Source organism: Bison bison, unplaced genomic scaffold (assembly GCF_000754665.1).
Source record: "Bison bison bison isolate TAMUID 2011002044 unplaced genomic scaffold, Bison_UMD1.0 scf7180017864299, whole genome shotgun sequence".
Classification (NCBI taxonomy): Eukaryota; Metazoa; Chordata; class Mammalia; order Artiodactyla; family Bovidae; genus Bison; species Bison bison.
The window spans coordinates 133,330-158,931 of record NW_011494871.1 but is presented as its reverse complement, the minus strand read 5'-3'; the positions used below and the strand labels follow the sequence as shown (position 1 = coordinate 158,931).

The 25,602-nt window shown below is 44.7% G+C and overlaps 1 protein-coding gene across 1 annotated transcript in view; it reads right to left on the bottom strand.

Moving 5' to 3' along the window:
* The window catches only part of PARP4 (poly (ADP-ribose) polymerase family, member 4), a 77,108-nt gene that overhangs the window by 25,471 nt on the left and 26,035 nt on the right, over positions 1-25,602 (bottom strand). Inside the window, exons 13-27 of the mRNA XM_010851238.1 lie at positions 24,576-24,759; positions 24,232-24,388; positions 23,032-23,156; positions 20,772-20,903; positions 19,969-20,055; positions 17,754-17,918; positions 16,123-16,169; positions 15,893-15,971; positions 11,264-11,401; positions 7,599-7,794; positions 6,590-6,657; positions 5,831-6,018; positions 4,074-4,173; positions 1,864-2,034; positions 1,526-1,606 (exon numbers count right to left, since the gene is read on the bottom strand). Of these exons, the coding sequence (XP_010849540.1) occupies positions 1,526-1,606; positions 1,864-2,034; positions 4,074-4,173; positions 5,831-6,018; positions 6,590-6,657; positions 7,599-7,794; positions 11,264-11,401; positions 15,893-15,971; positions 16,123-16,169; positions 17,754-17,918; positions 19,969-20,055; positions 20,772-20,903; positions 23,032-23,156; positions 24,232-24,388; positions 24,576-24,759 (1,918 nt within the window). The remainder of the gene's footprint in view (positions 1-1,525; positions 1,607-1,863; positions 2,035-4,073; positions 4,174-5,830; positions 6,019-6,589; positions 6,658-7,598; positions 7,795-11,263; positions 11,402-15,892; positions 15,972-16,122; positions 16,170-17,753; positions 17,919-19,968; positions 20,056-20,771; positions 20,904-23,031; positions 23,157-24,231; positions 24,389-24,575; positions 24,760-25,602) is intronic.

The window sequence follows — 25,602 nt, the reverse complement described above, 5'->3', positions numbered from 1 at the left end:
GCTCTCACCTCTGACTTTACTGGGGGCTGTCCCCTACCACCATCTCGCTCTCTCTGTCAAAGAGTTAACTTACAGCTCCAATTAATAAAGGTCCTGGGCAATTAGGAGTGTTTAAATCCAAACCCCTCAGATGGCTCTCTAACTCGCCTGACAAGTTTACCCGGACTCCTGCAGCTATGCATACGATTGTTTACAGTCTCCCAGCCTCGAGAGGCACGGAAAGCTTAAGGTATTCAAATAGCTTAGAGCCTCTCAGAGAGTTAAAAACTGTCAGAATAAACTAGTAAAGGATTTCATTGATGAATCAATGCTTGTTGCCAAGTTTTCACATCCTCTGAATTGTATCCTTGAATGTGTATTAATTAATAGTGGGTATGTAGAAAAAATAAGTAGTGGCCTTGGTGTTAGTAACTTTAGACCCTTAAGGTAATAAATTCTTTCCTTTGTTGTAAACCCATTACACATCCGCCCTATAGGAATGCAATTTTATCTTTGGAAGATGGCGCCAAACCTTAAAATAATTACTCTTAGAGAAAATAAGTCTTTGTTGATAAGTCCTTGTCAAGAGTCATAAAATGTTAGTAGGCCTTCTGGCCAGAAGATGATGTAAATCACCTAAACCATTTGTATACGATAAATTTGCAGGAAAGAAACCCTGGTTTTTGATAAGAATCAAAGACTGCTGACTTTGCATCCCCTATTATCCTCTATGTGTAACTTAGGGTATAAAAGCCCCTGTTAAAAATAAAGCTATGGGCCTTGCTCACCAGCGCTTGGTCTCCCCATGTCATTCTTCCCTTTAACTTCCAGCTGAGTCTCCATCTGGAACGCAGAACCCACCACGCTTACTAATTATGCCTGGGTTTCTAAGACCCACTCGAGAAGGTGTCTAGGGTGAGGCACCTTCCGCTATTTGAGAGGGCGCCTGTGGCCTACGTAAGTGGTGCAAACTTCTTGTCTTGAAGTTTTATTGGTCTCCCGCGTAAACCAAGCTACTCAGCCTCTTTTCTCCACTGAATTTTCCTACTGAGCTATCCTCATTCTATTATTCTTTATATCTCTAATTAGCATATAAATAGTCGCCTAGGCTGTCTCTCCTTCGAATACCCTGGATCAGCTGGGGCTGGTCCCCGGCAATCCAGTACAGTTATACTCAGTATTCTAAAATAAGAGGCAAGGACCAGGCACTGCAGGTACACTGAACTTGTAGGGAGACATGCACATCTTTGAGAACCACCTTTAAAGGTTTCATTCACAAAACACCAGGTTTAACTGCAGTTATTTATGCCCACTGATGCCCCTGTGGATACTCCTGGACTCAAGACCCCGGATGAAGAGCTGCTGCCTTAGAAACTGATGGTCAGTGTCCTCGCTTGTGGAGATAACAACCCTCCACATCACATCAGGTGCTAAGATGTCAACACAGAAAACAATGCAGGAAGGACGTGGTGCATTAAATATGAAAATACAGAATTATTTTAACTTTCAAAAACAGTGAGTGCACAGTTTAAGTTTTTAATCTCACCGTTCCAGTTGTCTTCTGAAGTTCAGTAGTTGACACCACTGTAGAATACTCTCTCTCTTGAATCAGCGCATGTAGAGTTGCCTGAAATGGGAAAAAAAATTCCTTATAGTTTTTCTACTTCATAATGTCCTGGTTAGTTCAACAGTGATTCTTTCAGTGATTTTAATGAGAATTAAGAGGCTCTCCAGTGCCCTTGGTTAACCAAGCACTGTGATCCCAGGAAAAACTGTGTAGCATATTATGACTTGGGGGTAAAGGAAAGGGAAGAAAAAAGAAAAAGAAAGTTATTAGCAAAACACATTGCTGTTCCCATAATAAAAAGCCTGCGTGCTCCTCACCTGTGTACAGTGAGGAGTGAGCCCGTAGACAAGGAGTCGCTCGCTGTGGAACAGGGACTGCACCTGGGTGGGGGCCTGCAGGGGTGCGGGCGTGTCCGTGCTCAGCTGCTGCCATTTGACGGAGACCGAGTGGCAACTGGGAGAACTCAGCCTATCCATCTGGGCTTCTATCTATTTATCAAGAGGAGTTATTTCTCTTTCAGTGTTACATTCAGAAAATAGTTACCTAACACTTAAAAATGACTTTACATTCTGTCCTTTGGGAATTGTAGCTCTTTTTTTTCCCTCCTTCCTGCTACTGGGTATATTTCCAACAGGATTCTAAGTCAAATTTTTTTTTTTTTTTAAATTTGCAGCCCCAGGCCTAGGGCCGCAGCACGCTGCGCTAGACCCCGAGCCACCCAACCGTTCATCGTACCACCCCAGCTCAGCGCCAGCTGGGTCCACGCGCACTCCCGGCCTCCTAAGTCAAATTTTTAATAATAGCACTAGCACACAATTTAAATTCACAAACCATCTTAGAATTATTCTATTAATTAATTACCAATAAACAACTTTGTCGTGTAGTAGATTCCAGTTATAAAAATTAACCCTACAAAGGACTTGAATAGACATTTCTCCAAAGAAGATATGCTAATGGCCAATCAGCACATGAAAACATGTTGTTACTAGGGAAATGCAAATCGAAACCTTAATTAGATACAAATTCACATCCATTGGGAGGGCTATATAAAATCAAAAAGTGTGAAAATAAGTGTTGATGCAGATGTGGAATAAACTGGAACCTTGGCACACTGCTAGTGGGAATGTAAAATGCCAGTGAACAACAGTATGCTGCTGCTGCAAAGTCGCTTCAGTTGTGTCCGACCCTCAGCGACCCCATGGACTGCAGCCTACCAGGCTCCTCCGTCCATGGGATTTTCCAGGCAGAAGTACTGGAGTGGGGTGCCATTGCCTTCTCCGCAGAATGGCAGCTCTTAAAACACTAAGTGCAGTTACCACATGACTTAGCAATCCCACTTCTGGGTACTGAAATTAGGGCCTCCAACACATGCCTGTACACCAATCATCAGGTCAGTATGATTCACAGTCAAAAGGCAGAAACAACCCCAGGGTCTAGTGACAATAAATGGATACACAAAATGTGGTGTATACATATAATGGAATATTTTTCAGCCTTAAAAAGGTACAAAATTCTGACATATACTACAACATGAATGGACCTCAAAAACACTATGCCAAATGAAATAAGCCAGGCACAAAAAGACAAACATTGCTGAATTCCACTGATATGAGGTTCCTAGAGGAGCTAAATTTACAGAGACAGAAGAGGGTGGGTGCCAGGGGGTTGGGGGAGCAGGGGTGAGGAGTCATTGTTTAACCAGGGGTAGGGGGTTTCCCTGGGTTCCCAGTGGTTGAGACTCTGTGCTTTCACTGCAGAGGCACAGGTTTGATCCCTGGTCAGGGAACTAAGATTGCTACATGCCACATGGCACAGCCAAAAAAAGAAAAGAATTAGGGATAGACTTCCTGTTTGGGATGATGGAAATGTTCTGGAGCTAGATCATGGTGATGGCTACACAATACTGTGAGTTCACTTAATAACCCTGAATTGTACACCTGAAAATGGTAAAGTTTATGTATATTTTGCCACAATAAAAAATTAATCTGAGCCAAAAAAACGTGTAATATTTCACTTTTAAAAACCAACCCATGACATTATATAAAGCAGAAATCAAACCACTAGCTACAACTGCCTGCAGGGCTCTGGTTAGTGTGTGTTTTGAATCTGAAGCTCATCCAGATGACAAGATGGAATAAATGGCCAAGCTCCATGTGGCTAAAATAAACAGTACACCGAGGTTTATAGTAATCAGTGGTTAAAGATGGGAAGAGGAATTCATGTTGTCAGAACCAGGGTTAAGGCTTGTATCCATGCAATAATACATAAATTGGAAAAAAAAAAAAAAAGTTAGCTAGAAGAACGCCCCAGTGGAGTGTTTCCTGTGCAAGCCTAGCAGTAACTAAGGGTGGGAGGGAAGGCTAGGGGTAACTAAGGGTGGGTTGCATATGCTTTGGGTACCTTTTTGCCTTTTTCTAGCTCCCTTTTCCATTGATGAAAACACAGAAGTTACTGTCACTAGATTTCTAAGAAGATAAGATTTCCACATTTAAACATAAGACTGAAATAAGATGTTTGAGACACATACCTGTTTTTTCCAGCTATGTTTGGATTTTGAGTTAAAATATTCAAATACTCCAGCGCCATAGTGGGACAGACTCCGTAAGACATGACGATTTGCTGTAGAACTGATAACATTTCACGTTTTAACGGAATTTTAGAAACATGTTGAAGTACACATAGTGAATACTGACACAGCTTAGGACTCAGTGGAAGACACGTTATGTTCTGCAGCTGAAGGCAGATATAAAACTTAGGCCAGAAAGTAGGAAACATCTACAGGTCTGGGTAATCCATGTTCCCACATATCAGAAGACTCATGTCTCTTTCACAAGAGAAAAAAGCATAAATTTCTGGCTTCTGATTCACTGGAGGAGGGAGGAGATGATTCTGAGAAACCTCCGGAGTGTTTGTGACAGGGATGGTGACTGGGATCCACTCTCAATGAATGTCAAAGCTGCCCTCAGCTGATTCTAAAGTCAAGGCTGACAGAAGAGTTAACCAAGCCTGTGTCTTAAAATCTGGTCCACATTTAGATGACAAAGAACTAGGAAGTAACTTTCATTCCGGCAAATGTAATCTTTGATATTTAATTGACAATGTTCTGTTACATTTCTCTCAATTATTCTACAACTAATCAAGAGTACTTTGTTAGAGAAGTTCCTCCTGAAGTATTAGACAAGTGATCAATAATTTTTTCAGAAAAAGAGTTTGAGAAAGATATTCTGGAAATATACTTCAGCCTATTGATAACGTGGGTATGTCTTCGGTGATAAAAACTAACTGATTTGATTACAACACTGATTAGAAAATCCTTAAGACAGAGTCTATATGTATTTACAGCTTTTACAGGTTAGTGAGGTTGCCGTGTGAGCCTGAGAGGACCACTTGTTAAACAGGTGGAATAAACAGTCTCTGCTCCTGAAGACTCACGAAATGTGGTTAACATGTGAACACGAATGCGTACATATAAAATGAAGAAGAAACCCGTAGAAAACATTAAAAACTGGACAAACTGTGTCCAAGCTCAGGGTCACCTCCCCCCCCAAATCATGATCTGCTCCCTTTGCTCTATGACTATGGACAGGAGAGCCCTGGACATCCCTCCTCACCCCTGCCTGTGCAGCGGGACGTCCTGCCCAGGGAGGCCGATGCCCACTGGTCAGGACAGTGACCTCACAGCGGGGGAGGGCAGGGGGGCAGGGTCAGGCATGCTGTGTGCAAATGCCAGCATGGCCCCTGCTCTCCTCTGTCTTCCTTATTTTTATACCATAATCCTCAGTTCAATGCAAAAACATTAACTATAAATGGGGAGGGAGTGAACCCCAACAGTCGTGGGTTTTAGCTTCTCTAGAGAAAGATTCCTGTACACAGCAGGGTGAGCAAATGCCAGTGAGAAAATGGCAGCAGTCAGAGGGGTGCAGGGAAGGGACAGAGCAGCCGGGGGTGGGGTGGGGTGGGGTGACCATCAGCCCTGGGTGTGCCCGGCCTGCCAGGTTAGGTTCAATTATTCAAGTAACAGTCTCCAACACTGAAGTGGAGCTTGCTGGCTGTTTCCATGTATACAAGTTCACGAGATTTTCCGAGTAAGTTTATTAGACCCTCTGTCATCTCCACTTCACAGAATAGGGTGAAGGTGCCCCCCTAGAGGCACGGCTAACCTGAGGCTGCTCAGGCTCTGAGACCCAGGCAGCGGCCGGGGCCAAGAGCCCAGAGCTGGCCCCTCTGCACCAAGCAGCTCCCACCTGCTGACTTTCCCCGTGGGACCGGCCCGCCTGTGCTCACCTGACCCCACAGGAGAACAGCCTGGTGTGTGGCACGCTTCTTCTTACGAGCTGCAAGGTCAGGCTCTCGTTCTGGAGGTGCCCGTCGGATATGAGGAGGATGTTCCGTAACACGTGGGAAGGGTACAGCAAACTTAAGTATCGAAGTGTCTTCCAGAAATCTGTGTTTCCCATGGTAGGTGTAGCAGACTGGAGGAATTGAAGCAAAATCATTTACTTCTTTTGGGGTGTCTTCACCACCAACTGTAATTACTTACTGAAGCACACCCCTTAGTGAGGGTTATTGTCACCGAAAGGAAATTCTTTCCTAATGATTCATTTGTGGAACAACTATCCTTTTAGTTTATTTCATGTCACACAGTACCTATAATATTATTAGTTGGCGTTTCTTTGTTTCTTTATGGTTTTCAAAGAACTATTACATCAAAACACCCCTGGGATTGCCAGCTAGTCTGGACCGAGGACACAATTGGTCATTCCTAGTTTGCTCAACTTAAAAAAAGAAAGAAAGAAAGGGGACAGAGCAAAACATTCAAAGCTGTTAATGCTGATTGTATTCAGATGGTGGGACTGTGAACGATTTTTTCTTTATTTTTTAATTTTCCATTTTCTTAATGAGTTCATGTCACTTTTATTAATGAACTAAAAGAGCCCATCCGCATACAGAAATGGAAGGACTAGGGCTTCTTGGGGAGACTGGCAGAACCACTGAAGCCTGACGGAGAGAAGACAGAGGACAAAGGTAGCTACTGGTACTCACCATGATGAACTCTGTCGGCATCTTATTGCTCGTGATGCACTTAGGATATGAAAATAATTCCTTGTAACCTGTATGATAAGACTGGCGTAAGATGTTGCCATTAAATATTCACTTTTTGACCACTAACAAACAATAATAATGGTTGGTAATTTTAATACATAAAAAAAATTCACCACAGCATTCCTTTAAAAAATTCCACTGCATTCAAATGACGCACTTTACTGAGCAAAAACGACCTGGGTCAGGCTGTGTGTGAGGAGTCTGCTCTTCAGCCAACTACGTGCAGAGGAAGACACAGGACATTGGGACAGCCCAGGCAGCAGGCCACGCCGCCCTCCGGCCCTCAGCATGTCCCTGCTCATCTGAACTCTCCCCACCAGCAGCAGCAGACCCTGGCTCCTTCCTCCTTCGTGAAGGGGCTGCCTCTTCCACCAAACGGCACAGTAAATAATCAGCAGGGTGTGGCTGTCCCCACACCCCATGCTGCTCCTTCCGAGGGGCTGAGAGGCCCCTGGACCCCACCTGAAGGGGACAGTCCTTTCTTCAGTGGGGCTTGTCTGGTGCCTCCTGAGACTGTTCCTTACAGCTCCTCTACCACTGTGCTGATTTCAGAGGTTCTGTCCTGATCCTTGGACCCTCGAACTCATCAAACCAAGGGTCTCACACTCAGTTCAACTGGTAACAATAACAATAGTAATACTCATCTGGCATTTTCTATATGATAGGCATTGTTTAAAGTCCTTTAAATACATGAGCTCAACCCTCACCACAGCACTATGAGGAGGGACTATTTCTCTCCTGTTACAGATGAGAGAACCAAGTTCCAGTAAGCTGCCCAAGGCCACATCCAGGGCTCAGGTGCAGAGCTGGGATTCAAGCTGGGGACCTGGCTCCAGAGTTCTTGCTTTTGAACCTCGCTGTGCTGCTGCTCACTCCACAGACAGGTTACAGTCACCCCTTCCCATTGACGTGCTGACGCTCTGGAGGAGGCGCAGGGTGGAGCACTCACTTGTGCCGAACTTGATGACGTTCACCTTCTGCTCCTTTCCCACACAGGACAGTGCGTGCAAGGCAATCTGTTTGGCTTGCAGGAATGTCTCGCCCTCCATGGAATTGGAGCAATCAAGACAAATAATCACTTCACTCCTCTCAGCTTTGTCAGGGAGGGTAATACCAAGATTTGGTTGAAACACAAGCATGCAGGCCTAAAGGGAGAAAAACAGGAGCTAGGCTGGTGCTTCTTATCACTTGAGTTCATCTGGTTATTTACATGCACCCAGAGACCTAGAACTTCACTCTAAAACCCATGCCACAGCTTTTCTGAATGATGCACTCATAGTTGGGACAGTTATAAAACACTGAGTCACCAATCTAAACAATGAGGCCCTATGGGCTCAGGCCCATGGTTTCTCACTACTTCTCAGAGCCTCATGGGAATGTGCCACTTGTCAATGGGAATGGCTGGCAAAAAAAAAAAAAAAAAATCCTCTGAGCCTCCAGAAGGGAGATACACCCCACACTAATGTACATAGGAGTGTGCACTTCATCAGGAGCATAGCAAGTGTACAACAACCCAAGTCACAGGCAAGATGAATGAAAAGGTACTAATTCTTGCTACTTACAGGGTTCAGCAACTTACCCTGCCCCTTTAAACCACAATCAGCTGTTGCACTTCAAAGACCCTTGAGTTTGTACACACCTAGTGAAGGCAATGGCACCCCACTCCAATGGTACTCTTGCCTGGAAAATCCCATGGATGGAGAAGTCTGGTAGGCTGCAGCCCATGGGGTCTCTAAGAGTTGGACACGACTGAGCGACTTCACTTTCACGCATTGGAGAAGGAAATGGCAACCCACTGCAGTGTTCTTGCCTGGAGAATCCCAGGGGCAGGGGAGCTTGGTGGGCTGACGTCTATGGGGTCGCACAGAGTCGGACATGACCAAACTGACTTAGCAGCAGCAGCAGCAGTATCTCACAAAACCCTCTAAGGTACAAACAAGATACACATGTACCTAGGATTTGCAACATCTGGCATAAATGTGTAATTTTTATTGGAAAAGATTTACTTGTAAAATCTGAAAACTTTATAATCAGGCAAAATACTACTATAAAAACAAAAATAATAAGATTTATTCAAAAATGAGATGGCCTATAGGAGATCAAACAAAAAGCAGAATGTCAGAGCTGGGGTTCCCAACGTGAACCTCATAAACCCCTGAGAGGTTCAGAACTAATACAGAATTAATATCTGAACATTGCTGTGATATCAAAAGTGTCTTCAGGGTGAATAAATAATGAATATGTCCCAGTCTCTGGCACTGTGGTGTGTGATGACTGAAATGCACACACTGACCTTTTATCTTATAACCAACCAACACTCAAAATAGAACTACTATTACTTTCCATGAAAACTTTCCTCCAGATTTACTGGACACGATTTACATACAGCATTGTGTAAGTTCAAGATTTACAGTGCAACCATTTAGCACACAGTACTGTGAAATGACTACCACAATAAGGTTAGCTAGCAAGAACATCTAAGATTTAGCCTCTTAGCTACTTTCAGATACACAACACAGTATGCCTAACTACAATCATCATCCTACATATTTGATCCCCAGAAATTATTTGTTTTATACCTAGACCTTAGTATCCTCGTACCAACACCACCTTATTTCTACTCCCCCACCCTTGAGCCCTGGTAACCACCACCATTCTACCCTCTGTTTCTGTGAGCCCAGCTTTTTCTAAACACCACATGTAAATGAGATTATACAGTATTTGTATTTTTCTGTCTGACTTGTTTCACTTAGCATGATACTCTCAAGGTCTATCTGTATTGTTGCAAATGGCAAGATTTCCTTATTTTTTATGGTTGAGTAATATTCTACTGTATGTGTAGGTAACATATATTACATATGTGTTGCACATGTTACACATATGTGTATATACTTAATTTTCTTTATCCATTCATCCATCAAAGGACACTTGGGTTGTTTCCATGTCTTATAAATAATGCAGCAATGAACACTGGGGTGCGAGTATTTGAGACAGCAATTTCATTTCCTTTGAAATATACCAAGATATGGGATTGCAGGGTTATACAGTAGTTCTATTTTGTAATATTTATTTACTATTTATTCTTGACTGTGCTGGATCTTGGTTGCTGCACACGGCTTTCTCTGGCTGTGGTGAGCAGGCTCTTCCCTCTAGTTGTGGTGCTCGGGCTTCTCATTGCAGAGATGGGAGCAAGGGCTCCAGGGCATTTGGGCATCAGGAGTTGCGGCTCCCAGGCTCTAGAGCACAGGTTCAGTATTTGTGGAGCATGAGTTTAGCTGCTCTGCAGCATGTGGGATCTTCCCGGACCAGGAATCAAACCTGTGTCTCCTGCACTGGCAGGTAGATTCTTAACCACTGGACCATCAGGGAAGTCCTAGTAGTTCTATTTTTTGAGGATCCTTCACACTGTTCCCCATAGTGGCTACACTGGATTACATTCCCATAAATAATGTCTGAGCGTTCCCTTTCTTCCACTTCTTTATCAATACTTGTCTTTTTGAAAACAGTCGTTCTAATGGGTGTGAAGTGATACCACAGGTCTTCATTTGCATTTCCTCGATGATTAGTGATGCTGAACATCTTTTCATGAACCTGTTGCCCATTTGTTTGGGGTACATACAAAGGATGTCTTATTTGACCATCTTGCTGATGTTGCTCTCAATTTTTAATTAGAAGAGATTATAACAGCCACATAATATGGTCTAACAGCCGTAAATAATTTTCTTTTTACAGTATCAATGTTTTAAAAGCTGTAAAAAGTATACAGACTAACCAATGTAATATATGAAAGCACATTTTCTTTTTGTTAGGGATTAAGGTAAAAAAAAAAAGTTAGGGCTTCCCTGGTGACTCAGACAATAAAGAATCTGCCTTTATCCAGAGACCTGAGTTTGATCCCTGGGTCAGGAAGATTCCCTGGAGAAGGGAATGGCAACCCACTCCAGTATTCTTACCTGGAGAATCTCATGGACAGAGGACCCTGGCTGGCTACAGTCCAAGGGGTTGTAAAGAGTCAGACACAACTGAGCAACGAACACTATTAAGGTAAAAATTGCTTCCCAGGTGGTGCAGTGGTAAGGAATCTGCCTGCTAATGCAGGAGACACAAGAGACTTGGGTTCGATCCCTAGTTTGGGAAGATCCCCTGAGGAAGAAAATGGCAGCCAGCTCCAGTACTCTTGCCTGGAAAATCCCATGGATGGAGGAGCCTGGTGGGCTATGGTCCATAGGGTCGCAAAAGAGTCAGACCCAACTTAGCTACTAAACAACAACAAAGGTAAAAATGACAATTTTTATGGGAAATATGCCACATGGGGGCTTTGCTTGAAACCACAAAAATTTTTCATTCTTGATGTCGTTAAGTATTTTTGGGTTGTGCCTCTCACATGCAGGGATCCCAACCAAGGATTGAACCTGAAACCTCTGCTGTGGAAACACTAGACTGCCAAGGAATCTCCTCTATCACGAATATTTTTCATTGTAAAGTCCTGGGGTGGTGAGAGCTCTTTATGTAACGCTAGCTTTTCAAGACTATCAATCATTTCCAAATTTAAATGATCTATCCTAAAATACTTTTTCAACAGTATCTCCTACTTCTAAGTAAGAATGAGTATACCTCGCTTTCTTTTTCTGGATGCTTTTCAACCCACATTCTTGGGAGATACACATCAACCAAACCGATGAGGAGAGAAAATCCATTGCTGTCTAAGGAGCTGCCTTCCACAGTACTAATCACAGCTTTGCAGTCTGTTCTCTGCAAACAAACAACCGTGAGAACAAAGTAAATAAGTGAATTACACCATACTATCAAGTAGCAAATCCATGCATGATTTACATAACTCTATTAAAAATCAACAATGTGTCAACAGATCCCCAAATTGTGAACTGTAGGTTTTACAAGTGTGACCAAGATCACGTTTTTTTTTTTAAAAACAAGAGTAAAATTCATTTATTATTTTTTTAATACAAATTTATTTATTTTAATTGGAGGCTAATTACTTTACAATATTGTATTGGTTTTGCCATACATCAACATGAATCCGCCATGGGTGTACATGTGTTCCCCATCCTGAACCCTCTTCCCACCTCCCTCCCCATACCATCCCTCTGGGTCATCCCAGTGTACCAGCCCCGAGCATCCTGTATCCTGCATCGAACTTCGACTGGCGATTCGTTTCACATATGATATTATACATGTTTCAATGCCATTCTCCCAAATCATCCCACCCTCACCCTCTCCCACAGAGTCCAAAAGACTGTTCTATACATCTGTGTCTCTTTTGCTGTCTCGCATACAGGGTTATAGTTACCGTCTTTCTAAATTCCATATATGCATTAGTATACTGTATTGGTGATTTTCTTTCTGGCTTACTTCACTCTGTATAATAGGCTCCAGGTTCATCCACCTCATTAGAACTGATTCAAATGTATTCTTTTAATGGCTGAGTAATACTCCATTGTGTATATGTACCATAGCTTTCCTATCCATTCACCAGATCATGTTTTTATCCTCTTGGTTCTAAGGTACATGTGCTCAGTCGCTCAGCTATGGTCAACTCTTGGCAACCCCATGGACTGTAGCCCACCAGGCTTCTCTATCCATGGAATTTTCCAGGCAAGAATACTGGAGTGGATTGCCATTTCCTTCTCCATCTACAGTGGATACACACAAGCAAACTCAACCCCCTGGAGACAGTCTCAGACCCTGGACCCAAAGGTGACTGGTCTGTGTATCCTGTTATCTGGATGCAGAAGATAATTACAACACAGAATAGTAAAACAGAAAATCCAACGGGAATTTTAGAATTATGCCTTTATTGTAAAATAGTATTTTTATAAGTATAAAATACCTTCTGAAAATACAGAGGGGAGGCTTTAAGTGACAAAGGCGGCATGGTATATTTCTGGGCCTGCCCTCTGTAGTAAAACTCTCCAGCTCCTCCTCTCAGGAGGTCGTGCCCATTTTTCTGCCCTTGAATGTGCTGTGGCCAAGGGGACACTGGCAGATGGAATGCAGGCAGGGGCTTGTGCTGTGTTTGTGGAACGGGCTGCCCTCCTCTGCTGTGCTGAGCTCTGAGCTAACCTATGGCAGGTGAGAGACCAGGGCCAGCACCCTGGCTGACACCAGGCCGTCAGCCACCTGTCCCAGCCCATCCTGTCCCCAGCAACAGGAGGAAAGCTTGAGAAACAACAAATGCTTATTGTTTTAATCCACAAAATGTTGGGATTGTTACACAGCAAAAGCTCTGATGCCAAGGGGTTCTTTGTTAAGAATGTATTATTTACATGTGTTTAACTTTATTCCCTTGCTTCCCAGGTGGTGTAGTGGTAAAGAAGCTTCCTGCTAATGCAGGAGATGCAAGTGACACAGCTTCAATCTCTGGGTCAGGAAAATCCCCTGGAGAAGGGAATGGCAGCCCACTTCAGTATTCTTGCCTGGAGAATCCCATGGACAGAAGAGCCTAACAGGCTACAGTCCATGGGGTCGCAAAGAGTCAGACACGACTGAGCACATAGACAACTCTATTCCCTAGCAAGATCCCAAAACTCCCTACAATAAAAAGGGCATAAAGACATTGAAAATGGGAACAAAGATAAAAGCAGAGAAGATGCCAGCAAATTTCAATAAGAAGATGGAGAACTGACAGAGCTGTGTTAAGTGATTCAGCCAGAGGAGAGGAAGCCACTGCCCGAGCCCCATGGCGGGGCAGCCATGAGCTGTGGGCTCAGGGCCTGCAGCTCCCTGGGAAGGACCCCTCGGAGGCACCGAAGAGCAGATCATGCCCTGAGCTGTTAGCCCAGGTCCCCTCCCTGCCCTTGGTAGCAAGCAGCTGGCACCTGTTTTCTCACTAATGGAAATTGAGGATTTATTACTTAGAGAAATTTAACCAAGTAGAGTCCAGACTCGGGAGTCCTAAGTAAAACAAAGCACAGACACAGAGGGCAGTGAAGTGAAGGCTGGCATCCCCAGTCATACCTGTGAACACCCTGGAGGTACTCTGCACAACCCCGCAAGGGTAAAAACACACAAGAGACTCACCCCGACACCAGCCGACCAGCTGCCACCAGCCTCGAGCCCCCGGGACCCGGGGCCCACTTGCCCCACTTACCACACAGCATGTAACTGACTTCTGAGGACAAACATAGAGAGAGGCCACTCAGATGCTGGAGGAAAAGCCTTTAACATGAAAATGGAGGCCAACTGAGCAAAAAGCCAGAAAAAAAGAGAATACTTACAGAACAGAAAAGAGCTCTTGCCAAAAAAAAGAGAGAGAATGAAAATTTAAATAAAATGGCTGGAACTTACAACTGAGAAAATCACCCAGAAAGCAGGATGAAAGGACAAGGAAATGGACAACAGGAGAGAAAATGTAAGAAAACAAGGGGCTCAATTCAGGGACGTCTCACTAAGAGCCACTGAGAGGTGAAGAGGAGACAGACACTTGTGCATTAAAATATAAGAAGATCCCCCAGAACTAAAGGCCAGGAATTACATATATGATGAATGAATGTCAGGTTCTGATGAACTTTCAGAACATCAGGGATAAAGAGAAGACATGAAATTCTTTCAGGGCTCAAAAACAAAACAACTGCCTATCAAGAACAGGGGATAAAAAGGTTTAATCTCTCGGAAGTAATGCTGGGGGTGGGATGACAATTTTTTCAAGGTTCTGAGTGGGATCACCTACCCACGCAGAAGCACGCAGAAGAGGATGTTTTCAGACGTTCGGGTTATAAGGGAGACTGTGCTGTCAGGTGTTGGGAACTAAAGAGGAAAAGCCTCGTGGACAGCAGCCCCAGGGGAGCAGGCAGGGTCAGGGAAGAGGAGTTGCTGACTCACTGAGACAGCGAAAACAGCCCCAGAGGGGCTTTACATGACAGGTTAGAACAAATGAGAAGAAACAGTACTAGAAGACGAAGAAAATGGCAATTTTTCCCCCCAAGAAATATAAAGAAGTAAAAAGAAAAAAAGCCATCATAATACATTTCTTGGCTCAGTGTAATTATCATTTATGTACTCATAATAACTTAAACATTTACTATTGATTTAACCAGGTTTCCCAGATGGCACAGCTGTAAAGAATCTGCCTGCCAAGCAGGAGACATGGGTTTGATCCCTGGGTCAGGAAGATCCCCTGGAGGAGAAAAGGGCAACCCACTCCAGATTCTTGCCTGGAGAATCCCATGGATAGAGGAGCCTGGAGCGCTACAGTCTACAAGGTTGCAAAGAGTTGGACAGGACTTAGTGACTAAATAATAGCAGCAAATTGATTTAACCAAAAACCATACTATAACTCTTGGAATAAGTGGGTTAGAAACATGTGCACTGAGGTGAGAGGAGGGCAAGTGGGTTACATCTTCATCTGCCATAACAGAAAGAGAATAGATACCTCTGGCAGCCTTAAGAAAGACTAGATGGAGAAAGATCCTCCAGCAAGAAGGAATGGAGACCAGAGAAGACAAGTAGATAGACATTGGAGAGCTTTTTTAAAATCAACAACCACAAAACAAGAACCTATAAACTTAACGAGAGGTGAATGATAGATTCTTATATAGTCACAATGGATAGTTGCTTATAAAAAGCTGTATCTCAGAATAATTTGAATACTTGCAAAAATATTTACAATACAAAGTAGAGTGAAAAAAACAAATGTAAAAATTTATATTCAATATAATGGCCATAAGAGCTTCCTGGGTGGTACTAGTGGTAAAGAACCTGCCTGTCAATACTGGAGACCTAAGAGATGCAGGGTCTCGATCCCTGGGTCAGAAAGACCCCCTGGAAGAGGGCACAGTAACCCACTCTAGTACTCTTGCCTGGAGAATCCCATGGACAGACAAGGCCTGGTGGGCTATAGTCTATAGGGTCGCAAAGAGCTGGACACGACTGAAGAGACTTAACATGTGCACACACATAATGGCCATAACATAAATAAACAGAAGCACACATGGAAAAAAAAAAAAGATAACTTCTGGAACAGATGTTTGCTCTTCTGAAACAAGAACAAGCAGTAAAAAATTTAATTAAATCTTTGGAAGCCACCAGAAAAGAGCTAAACCATGTAAAGTCAGTCTCTGTCCCTAGACGGTGGTGTGGGGAGGGGTGAGGCAGGACCAGCTGCTGCTCCTGATTATAAGCTGATGTAATTTGGTGTAATTTAACTTAAACCACATGCATGTATTGCTTTGGAAAACTAACATTAAAATACGAGTTCTTAAGAAGTGAAAGCAAAGACCTACTAACCTTTTTTCTCAGGTTGTGTGTGTCACTGGAGATGAATTCAATCATGTGCGGCATCTCAATAGACATGCTCAGAGAAAAGCTACCGAAGTGAACAGAGAGGTGGCTCAATCCAACATCCCAATTACTGACCAACTACATGCAGCTCTTCTGTGTAATTTTTAATGATAACTTAAGCTATAAAATGAATGTTCACTGAATGATTGACAGGTTTTTGTATTTTAGGTACTAACCTTTGCTTTGTTCCTATTTCCTTTATACAAATCTTCTCCACTGTATCCTGTGAAAAGAAAAATACATATGCACAACTAAGTATCTGCTCAGTTTCACCACAAGAATCCACACACACACACAAGTACACAATTTATACAGATGCACACAAAGCAGGGAGTCTGAACACTGTATGGAAAGCAGCAACAGCAGCTTTGGTGGTGTCTCTGGCGACGGAATTAAGGATGGTTTAAAGTTTCCTCTTTGGCTTATTGGCGTTCTTTATGTTTATCAAAATTCTTCATAATGAGCAGGCAGTACCAACATAAACTTTAAAGAGACTGAACAGAATAAAAACAGGATGTCATTGAGCATATCTGTGTTTATTCTCTTCATCTCACAGACGTTCAGTTCAGTTCAGTCACTCAGTCGTGTCCGACTCTTGGCGACCCCATGAATCACAGCACGCCAGGCCTCCCTGTCCATCACCAACTCCTGGAGTTCACCCAAACTCATGTCCATCGAGTCGGTGATGCCATCCAGCCATCTCATCCTCTGTCGTCCCCTTCTTCTCCTCCCCCCAATCCCTCCCAGCATCAGAGTCTTTTCCAGTGAGTCAACTCTTCACATAAGGTGGCCAAAGTATTGGAGTTTCAGCCTCAGCATCAGTCCTTCCCAATGAACACCCAGGACTGATCTCCTTTAGGATGGACTGGTTGGATCTCCTTGCAGTCCAAGGGACTCTCAAGAGTCTTCTCCAACACCACAGTTCAAAAGCATCAATTCCTCAGTGCTCAGCTTTCTTCACAGTCCAACTCTCACATCCATACATGACCACAGGAAAAACCATAGCCTTGACTAGACGGACCTTTGTTGGCAAAGTAATGTCTCTGCTTTTCAATATGTTATCTAGGTTGGTCATAACTTTCCTTCCAAGGAGTAAGCGTCTTTTAATTTCATGGCTGCAATCACCATCTGCAGTGATTCTGGAGCCCAGAAAAATACAGTCTGACACTGTTTCCACTGTTTCCCCGTCTATTTCCCATGAAGTGATGGGACCAGATGCCATGATCTTTGTTTTCTGAATGTTGAGCTTGACGCCAACTTTTTCACTCTCCTCTTGCACTTTCATCAAGAGGCTTTTTAGTTCCTCTTCACTTTCTGCCATAAGGGTGGTGTCATCTGCATATCTGAGGTTATTGATATTTCTCCCGGCAATCTTGATTCCAGCTTGTGCTTCTTCCAGCCCAGCGTTTCTCATGATGTACTCTGCATAAAAGTTAAATAAGCAGGTTGACAATATACAGCCTTGACGTACTCCTTTTCCTATTTGGAACCAGTCTGTTGTTCCATGTCCAGTTCTAACTGTTGCTTCCTGACCTGCATATAGGTTTCTCAAGAGGCAGGTCAGGTGGTCTGGTATTCCCATCTCTTTCAGAATTTTCCACAGTTTATTGTGATCCACACAGTCAAAGGTTTTGGTATAGTCAATAAAGCAGACGTTACATGTGTCTAAATCCCTAAATGTCACTACAATTGTGTCTAAATCCCTAAATGTCACTACAATTGACTCTATGGCCCAAAGGTTAGGTTATTTAGATGCTGTTTCTTCCCTCTGCATAAATCACAACAAAGCTGCTGTCGCCAAACAGACCTGAAGGTTCTCCCTCAGAGCCCTGTCCTGCTGCCAGGGCGCCACCGTGGCCGGCAGGAAGAAGACCGCACAGGCACCCTGGATGCTCAGCTCCGTGATGTAGGTGATTTTGACCAGGACTTTGGCCTTTGGGGGTAAGTTCCCGATGCTGACGGTGAAGATGTCCTGAAATGGAAGTACATGACTTAGCCTGTGTCTCAGAAGCATCTCTATCCTTTGGGCGATCCCCTCCTGTTACATAAATGGTCTGATCACAACTTGCCTGCTTCCTCCTCAGAGAAGGGGACGTGGCCTCCAGACCAGCACTGGTTGTGCGGAAGAAGAACCCAGGGCCCTTCCCCAGCGGTCTGGGATCCGAGCAGCTGCACCCAGTGGCCTCTGCTCCAGTGGAGACTATCCCCCCACCCCCGCTGCAACTCTATGGCCTCTCTGTGGCTGCAGGGCTCTGCCCAGGATGCCTGCCCGCCCCTCCCTGGAGACCACCCCCTCAACCCCAAGGCCTCTCTTCGGACACAGTATACCAGGAGACTCCTCCTGGTTATAGAGCTGGAGCCTGTCACACCAAGCTTGGCCCTCATTTAACTCTTTTCTAGAAAATTCATCATCTTACTTTTCAGAATAATTGCTTTGCTTTCTTTTAGTGAGTATTGCCAATCACTGTGTAAGGAAACAACTTCATGCCTAGTGAGGTCAGAAAGAGGCTGGATCACTTCCTCTGAACCCATGTTGGGTGCCTCCTGACATGGCCAAGCCTGTGCTCTGTTTCACTCAACAGTGCTGCTGTGAAAACTCAGTGTGCTTAGACTAGGGGTGTATGATATCACGATTAATGTGGATTTGAGGAGTCAATTGTTGTTATCTTTGACATCAAGGTGGGAATAAACAATGAAGACAGGATTATCACACGGCAGCAGCGCTCAGCCTCAAGGGAAGGGTATGGAGGCCAGGACTTCCTGGAGAGGCACCACTGGAGGTGTATGGTGGCACTGCCGATACAGGGTCTGGATGGGTGCCAGCTGTCACCCATGTGGTGTCACCCAGGTCCCCTACAGAATCCTAACTTGTCCCAAACCTGAAGGAAGGCCGAGCTGCCAGGCAGCCAGGTGAACTGAATTTCAGCTTGATCCCTCAGAGGAAGAGGGGACCCATGGTTAGGGCACCTGGGCCTCCTGACACAGGGGTCTAACTCCTGCAGGCCTTCTCCACAGAGGCTGGGCACTGTTTCCAGCCTTGCTTTTGGCACTCAAATTTTCTCTTTGTTTTCCCATTAACTTTTTATCTAACCTCTCTTGTTACTTCACCACTTAAACACTGGGATTCCAAGCTGGGCCTCCACCTGCATAAAGAGCACTAGGGGCCTGTGTAATAGCACCATGCCCCTACAGGGACCCCAGGGGACCCAGCACTTGAGCACAGGGGTAGTGAGCTCCCTGTGGAATAATCACCTCTTCTTGTTAATCCCCATTCTGCAGATTTATCCCTTAAATCTATTGTAATTTTAATAACTGCTTGCTCCAAACATCACATTTTGACAGTATTGTGGCGATGAGTCCTCCTCAGAGGTGTGTCTGAAGCTTGTGGCTGTCTTTACAAACGACTGATGTGTCTATGCTGGAGAGGCTGCATGCGGCCCAGCACCTGCCTGAGGCATACTTAAAACATCTTACAGTTAAGGCAAGAAGAGCGTGGACGCGGCCCTGTGGCTCCTCCTCCCAGATCTCCACATCTGACCCTGTGAAGACCTAACCCTAACCGTGGAACCAGTCCAAGCCCTGCAGATGTGTCTTCCTGAGACACAACTTGTGAAAACTGGATAAACTGCTAAGTTAGCTTAGTTCTGGGGGAAATGTAAATATCTTACGCTTCTACGGGAAGATGGAAATTATGTGCCCACATGGTTTCTTTCCGTTGTCACGTCTGGGGAATGCAGTTCCCAAGGACAGAAATGGCTCTTAGGATCCGCTGGGTGACCCTGGCCATTTCCTCCTTTATCTAAACAAGTCATATGGGTCTCACTAGCCCAACCTCCCTTCCCAACCACATGAAACTCCAGAGCCTAAACCAGTAAAAATGATTCCACTTTCTAGTGAAAATTAGAATTTCATATGCTAAATTTCTAGTGAAAATTAGAATTTCATATTCTAAATCAATTTCCACCTATTCTCCCCTTTCTAGCAAGCACACGGAACTGACTTGGATGAACATCAAGTCTTACGGGTGTGTCCTGATCCATCAGGTAGGCGCCATGACCTTGACTGATCGCCACTCGGTACTCTCGCTGGGCCACTTCCTTCTCTTTAATCTGAAAAAGACAGCGTTGTACCAGTCACGATATGAACAGTGACTTCAGACTTTAATAAGGAAAACTTCATCAACATTTATTAAAACCCAGGCAAAAACAGAAAACTAAGCATCTAAGATGAATGAAAACTTACATACAGTGATCATAAAAATGTACTTATCTAATAAGAATTTGAATCAGAAAAGGCCAATTGAAGAGGATGCTCTTTAAAAGCTGGGACGAAAATATTTGAGAGTTGACAGTGAAAAGGAAGTTTGGAGCTTTACTCTGAATAAATAAAAAATTAAGTTCGTCTTAAATTTGATAAAATGTGAGTTACTATTGCAACTGTGGACTCTTAGAATAAACAAAGAATTAATCAATTTATACTTCTTCTGGACATATTTTTCTTCACTTCAGTTGGCTTTTATAGCAGGGTACAAAGGATCAGTATTTTTGCAAAAATACATAAAGGGCTTCACCAACTTTCCAATGTGTCTCTCAAACTTTTGATACTGAAATCACTGTTTGTTGAAGTGTTTAGACAAGGAATCTGGACAGGCAGGGACAGAGGCTAGCTAACCAGGGAGGGACGCCAGATGTCTGAGTGGAGGCTGGCTGTACAAGGGCCTGACTCTTCCAGGAACATCCTGTTTTATGACCAGGCTGCCACTCAGCCCGAAACTAAGGGACTTAGGATGGCCCATCCCCACAGAACAGCCGGGGTTCTCCCTTACCTCTCCCACCACGTGCTTCCCATTGATGAAAGCCTCGAAACCACATACAGCTGCCTTGTCGTCCAAGGGAAAAACATATTTTGCCTCAATGGGCACATGACTTTGGTTTGTGTATGTTTGAAAAACAATGACCTGAAGAAGAAAAACCCATATATTTGATGAAACTGCATTAATGATGTTTGCAGGAACAGCTATTAATGGAAACTGCTGTGCATGTAAGGCCCAGAGGTCAAGACCACATCCAAGTCACTGCCTTTGATGATGCACAGGCACCAAAAGAAAGAAATTTTAAGTAAAGATGATGGAGGATTTTTACTAGGACTTACAACAGAAACCAATACTCTGTACACATTTTTGACATCTTAATCTTCCTCCTTCAAATGCAATTAGTGTTTTAGTTCAGTTTAGTTGTTAAACTGAAAACATTAAGCTCACTCTGAGAAGTCCAGAGTGGGCCACGTATAGCCAAGTTCCCTGCTGCCGGCCTGTGTGGACACTCAAGTCAAGCAACAGGCCAGCTATCCAGAAATGAGAGGAAGGTTCACAGCTGCACCACGAGATATGTGTGGGGCAAACTTCTCCACGGAAAAGCCTCATCAAACAGTGTCTAATCCACAGTGACACACGGAGGACACAGGCCGCTCCTGCAACACTTGTGTGCACCGGGACTATCACGTTCACTATGCGCAACAGGCACCACCGATGGGCAGCCCAGCATTACTGTTTCATCTACACCTAAGGAAACCACTGTGGAATGGCCACCACCGACGGGCAGCCCAGCATTACCGTCTCATCTACATCCAAGGAAACCATTGGAGAATGGCCACCACCGACGGGCAGCCCAGCGTTACCGTCTCAGCTGCACCTGAGGAAACTACGCAGAACAGCCACCACCGATGGGCAGCCCAGCATTGCTGTCTCATCTACACCTGAGGAAACCACCACATGATCAGGCTGGAGAAGGATGAACTCCTAACTGGGCTCTCAAACCCCAGGGCTCCTCTGCAGTCAACACCAGTCCCCCCACAACTCAATCCATCCCAGACTATCCAGTCGGAATGACGAGTTCAGTCTTTATCATATTGTTCAGTGCCTCCTCGTTCAAACAACAGTACAAGTGCTCACCCTGTGCAGTCTGGGAAGAACTGACGTGCAGATGAAGCTTGAGTCACAGGAAGTGGCAGTCATGTGCTCACAGCTTCTACACGGCCCCACAGAGAGGAGCGCCTGTAGTGCCCTGCCTGGAGCCCACACCTGCGTCCTTCCCATAGCCGGACATGGTGCCCCCAGAGGCTTCAGGGCTGTGGGGGTGGGTCAGCACTGGCAGGGGTGGAGGTCAGACATACCCACTCGGTGTCAGCCTCAGGGGTGGCAGGCAGGCTCTTCCCCGCCCCACCCCCGTCTTCCCCAGTCAGGTGCTCACTAAAGACCAGCCCCACTTCCCTCTGAAGGACCACAGCCAGTCTCTCTGGCCAGCCTGCCTCCCTCCCCCTGCAGGCCTTGCTCCAGCCCGCATCCCTGCACGGTGTGCTCCTGGACAGACCTGTGTCTCCTAACTGGTCATCCTCTGACTGTCCTCAACTTGGGGAGGAGGGCAGGGGCTGGAGTGATCCCGTGAGAACACAGCTCTGACACGTCACTGCAAATGTCTTCCAAAGGCTTCCCGCTCACACCGTGTGTCTGTCTGTGCCTGACAAGAGTGCCTGCCGCCTCCTCATGCACTTCCAACCATGGCCCCCTCACGCTGCTCCTCCGGGCCCCCCACCCCCATGCTGATCCTCAGTGTCCCTTCCACCCTGCTCCTTGGTGCCTCCACTGCTCCTCCGTGCTCCCCCCACCCCTCTTCACCCTGGTCCTTGGTGCACCCCATGTTAGGTGCACTCCTGCCTCAGGGCCTTTGCACATGCCCTTCCACCACCTGGAATGGGCACCTCAGATGTCCCTTCTCAGGAGGCCTTGTTGGCCACCGTGTTCACCAGTCCATCCCCTCCTACCTGCCCTGGTTTTCTCTCCAGAAGGCCCATGTTACATATTTGATTTATTTCCTGAGTGCACTGCCTGGTCCTGCTCTACCAGGCAGGCTTTCCTTAGCCTGCTCCTTGCGGTTCACCTAGAGCTTAGGATGGCCCCAGGCACACACTGGGTGCTCAATGAACAAATTTTAGAAATGTACGTGTTTAGTTCACACAACTGTAATCCAATTCTTGTGTATGATTTATATTCATTTAGTTTAAGCATCACAAAACCACAAAGAACATACCTGGGCTACAAAGTCTATTATTTTCCCCTTGATGTGAACGTCCTCCAGAGGAACTGAATTCCCAGAGGCATCCTGGAGGCCGGCCTTGATGTCGGGGAAAGGCGTGCTGCCTGGAAGCTGGTGATCTGCAAGTCAGAAACATTCCTATCAGCTTTGAAAGCCTTCCCTCCACTGTCTGTTTCTGTCAATTTGACCTTTATTCCTTCCCCCTCCCTTCAAATGTTACATTTTAGGGTAAGTGGACAAATAGCATTTTATGATTCTCAGTCACCATTTCTGAAAAGTTAACCCACATGAGATGGGGTGAGGGAAGCATTCCCAACGGGCATGCTGCCTTTTTAAAGTCTACTAACTACGCGGCATCATCTCGCAAATTCAGAGTTTAAACATACACAAGCACACACAGGTCTTCAGAACACCTATTAAGTGTATCTCAAGTATGAATCTGGGTTTCTGCACTCCCTGCTCAGTCAGCATTGTCACTGTGCCATAGAACTGCAGCAACAGAAGGTCTCTCAGACTTCAGTCCCAGGAAGCCCATGTCCCCATGAGTCACGTGGGGAAGGTGCCGGACTGGGCTAGAGAGGCAGATACACTCTTAGGAGATACACACTTAGTGACTCCCAGCAGAAAACAGGGGTTATGTTCTACATGAAGCCATATATTTCTGATAAAAAATAATTTGATCACAGTTTAAAATGCTGATGTGTTTTTAAATGCTATCAATTAATATTATACTAGTTTGAATTTACAATTTTCTGAGAGGCGGTCACCTTCTGCTGACACACAAGCTGCACATGGTGACTTTGCAGCCCCTTCACGTAATGCAGGTGTTGATCTCATTCCCACAGGGGAGAAGCTGAGCCCAGAAAGGTTATGAGGTTTGTCTGAGGTTGCACAGCCTGGTAACTGGCAAGCTACTCAACTCTAAGGCTTCGTTTTCTACACTACGACACCTGGACTTGGTTCGGGGGGGTGGTAGCTCAGCCTCAGCGCGTTAATGAAGTAACAGGGGGCTCTGACATCATCCGATCTCTCAATCACCCCAGGTTTTGTTTTTACAAAATAAAAAAGGAAATGAAGCATTTATGTAAGAAATCAGAGATATAGTTACCAGACATGAATATAAATTTCACTGAAAATACAATGTTTAAGTTCTATAAACATCATAGAGAACAGCAGTCAAAAAAGCCATCTTACCTTCAACTGCTGAAAAATTTGAAAACTCAGGTCTGTCTTCCTCTAGTTCCGTATTGTCACAAGGATGAAAGTCCTTTATTTCATCTCCAGGTACAGAAAATTTAACAAGATATTTCATTTTAACCTGATTGGTTTTGTATACAACAAATTCATCATCCTAGAGAAAACAGAAGTTTAATAATAAAGGAAAAGAAACTTTATTGGCAAATGTTTTCATAAAAGCAGAATTTCATGTTTGTTAATTTAGAAACTGTTGAATTCAGACAGTAGCTATACAGTAATTATTTAAACTTAAACATATTTGATAAAAACAGGAGCCTGTTTGTCTGCCTCGATAGAAATACCTCAAAGTCCGAGCTGACCATATCCGTTCCCCGCACCCCGTGGACGCTGTCGTACTCGGGTGGTGCCTCCGTCAGGGAGAAGTCTCGCTTGTGCAGGTCCATGCACCTGCCGAGTGCGACATCACAGACGACCAGGAGTCGGGTGCCATCTGTCTGTCCAGGGTGCGAGTACTTGATGCTTGTACTGCATGTCACAGGAAGTAAGCACATATGTGTTTTACTTTACAGTTGCATGGCAACACTATTTTATACATGTAGGAAAACTAGAATCCAAACGACTTTGCTAGTAGAATATTTCAAATTTTACTGTTATTGAAATATCTCTGAAGATTCCATTTAGAACTCTATTTACTTATTTATTTAAAATTTTTATGTAAAACACACATTTATTGCTCCTCTGCTGTGCTAGGCAGCTCTTTATCAGCTACTAAAATATACAGACTGAGGAAAGAGAAGGAAGAAGCCCACCTGATAAGAAGAAAAAGTGGATTAATTCCTGGCACTGAAGTTCAGAAAGAACATGAAATGCCATGTAAGAACTGGTCAAGGGACAAACAATGTTGCACCCTCATGAAGCCTTCTGGATCCAAGTGGAAAAACAAAATGTCAAGTGATGCCCAAATGAGCAATTCCATTTAACTTTCTTAGGAACCAACAGCTTTAATAAAATAACTTTTGTGTCAAGAATTCAGGCTGGGCGCCTTGGGGGGCACTGTTGAGGACACACCTCTAAAACTTGCACTTCTGTTTGTGCTAATGGGTGCTCCATATTTATAAACACAGGACCCTGACTACCCCACCCTCCTCCTGCTCATCTATTCCCCTTCCCCTCGCCCCCCTCTCCTCCCTCCTCGCTCCTCACCATCAGCAACTGTTTCTCTGGCTTGTCTGCGAACCAGCTCTCAACCCATTGCAGTCTGGTCTGCTTGCACTTCCTCACCAAAACCCCACTGTCCATATCCACTGAGGACTTTAATTTGGTTAAATTCAACTGACTGCCAGTTTGTCTTTTGAAAAATATTTTAAC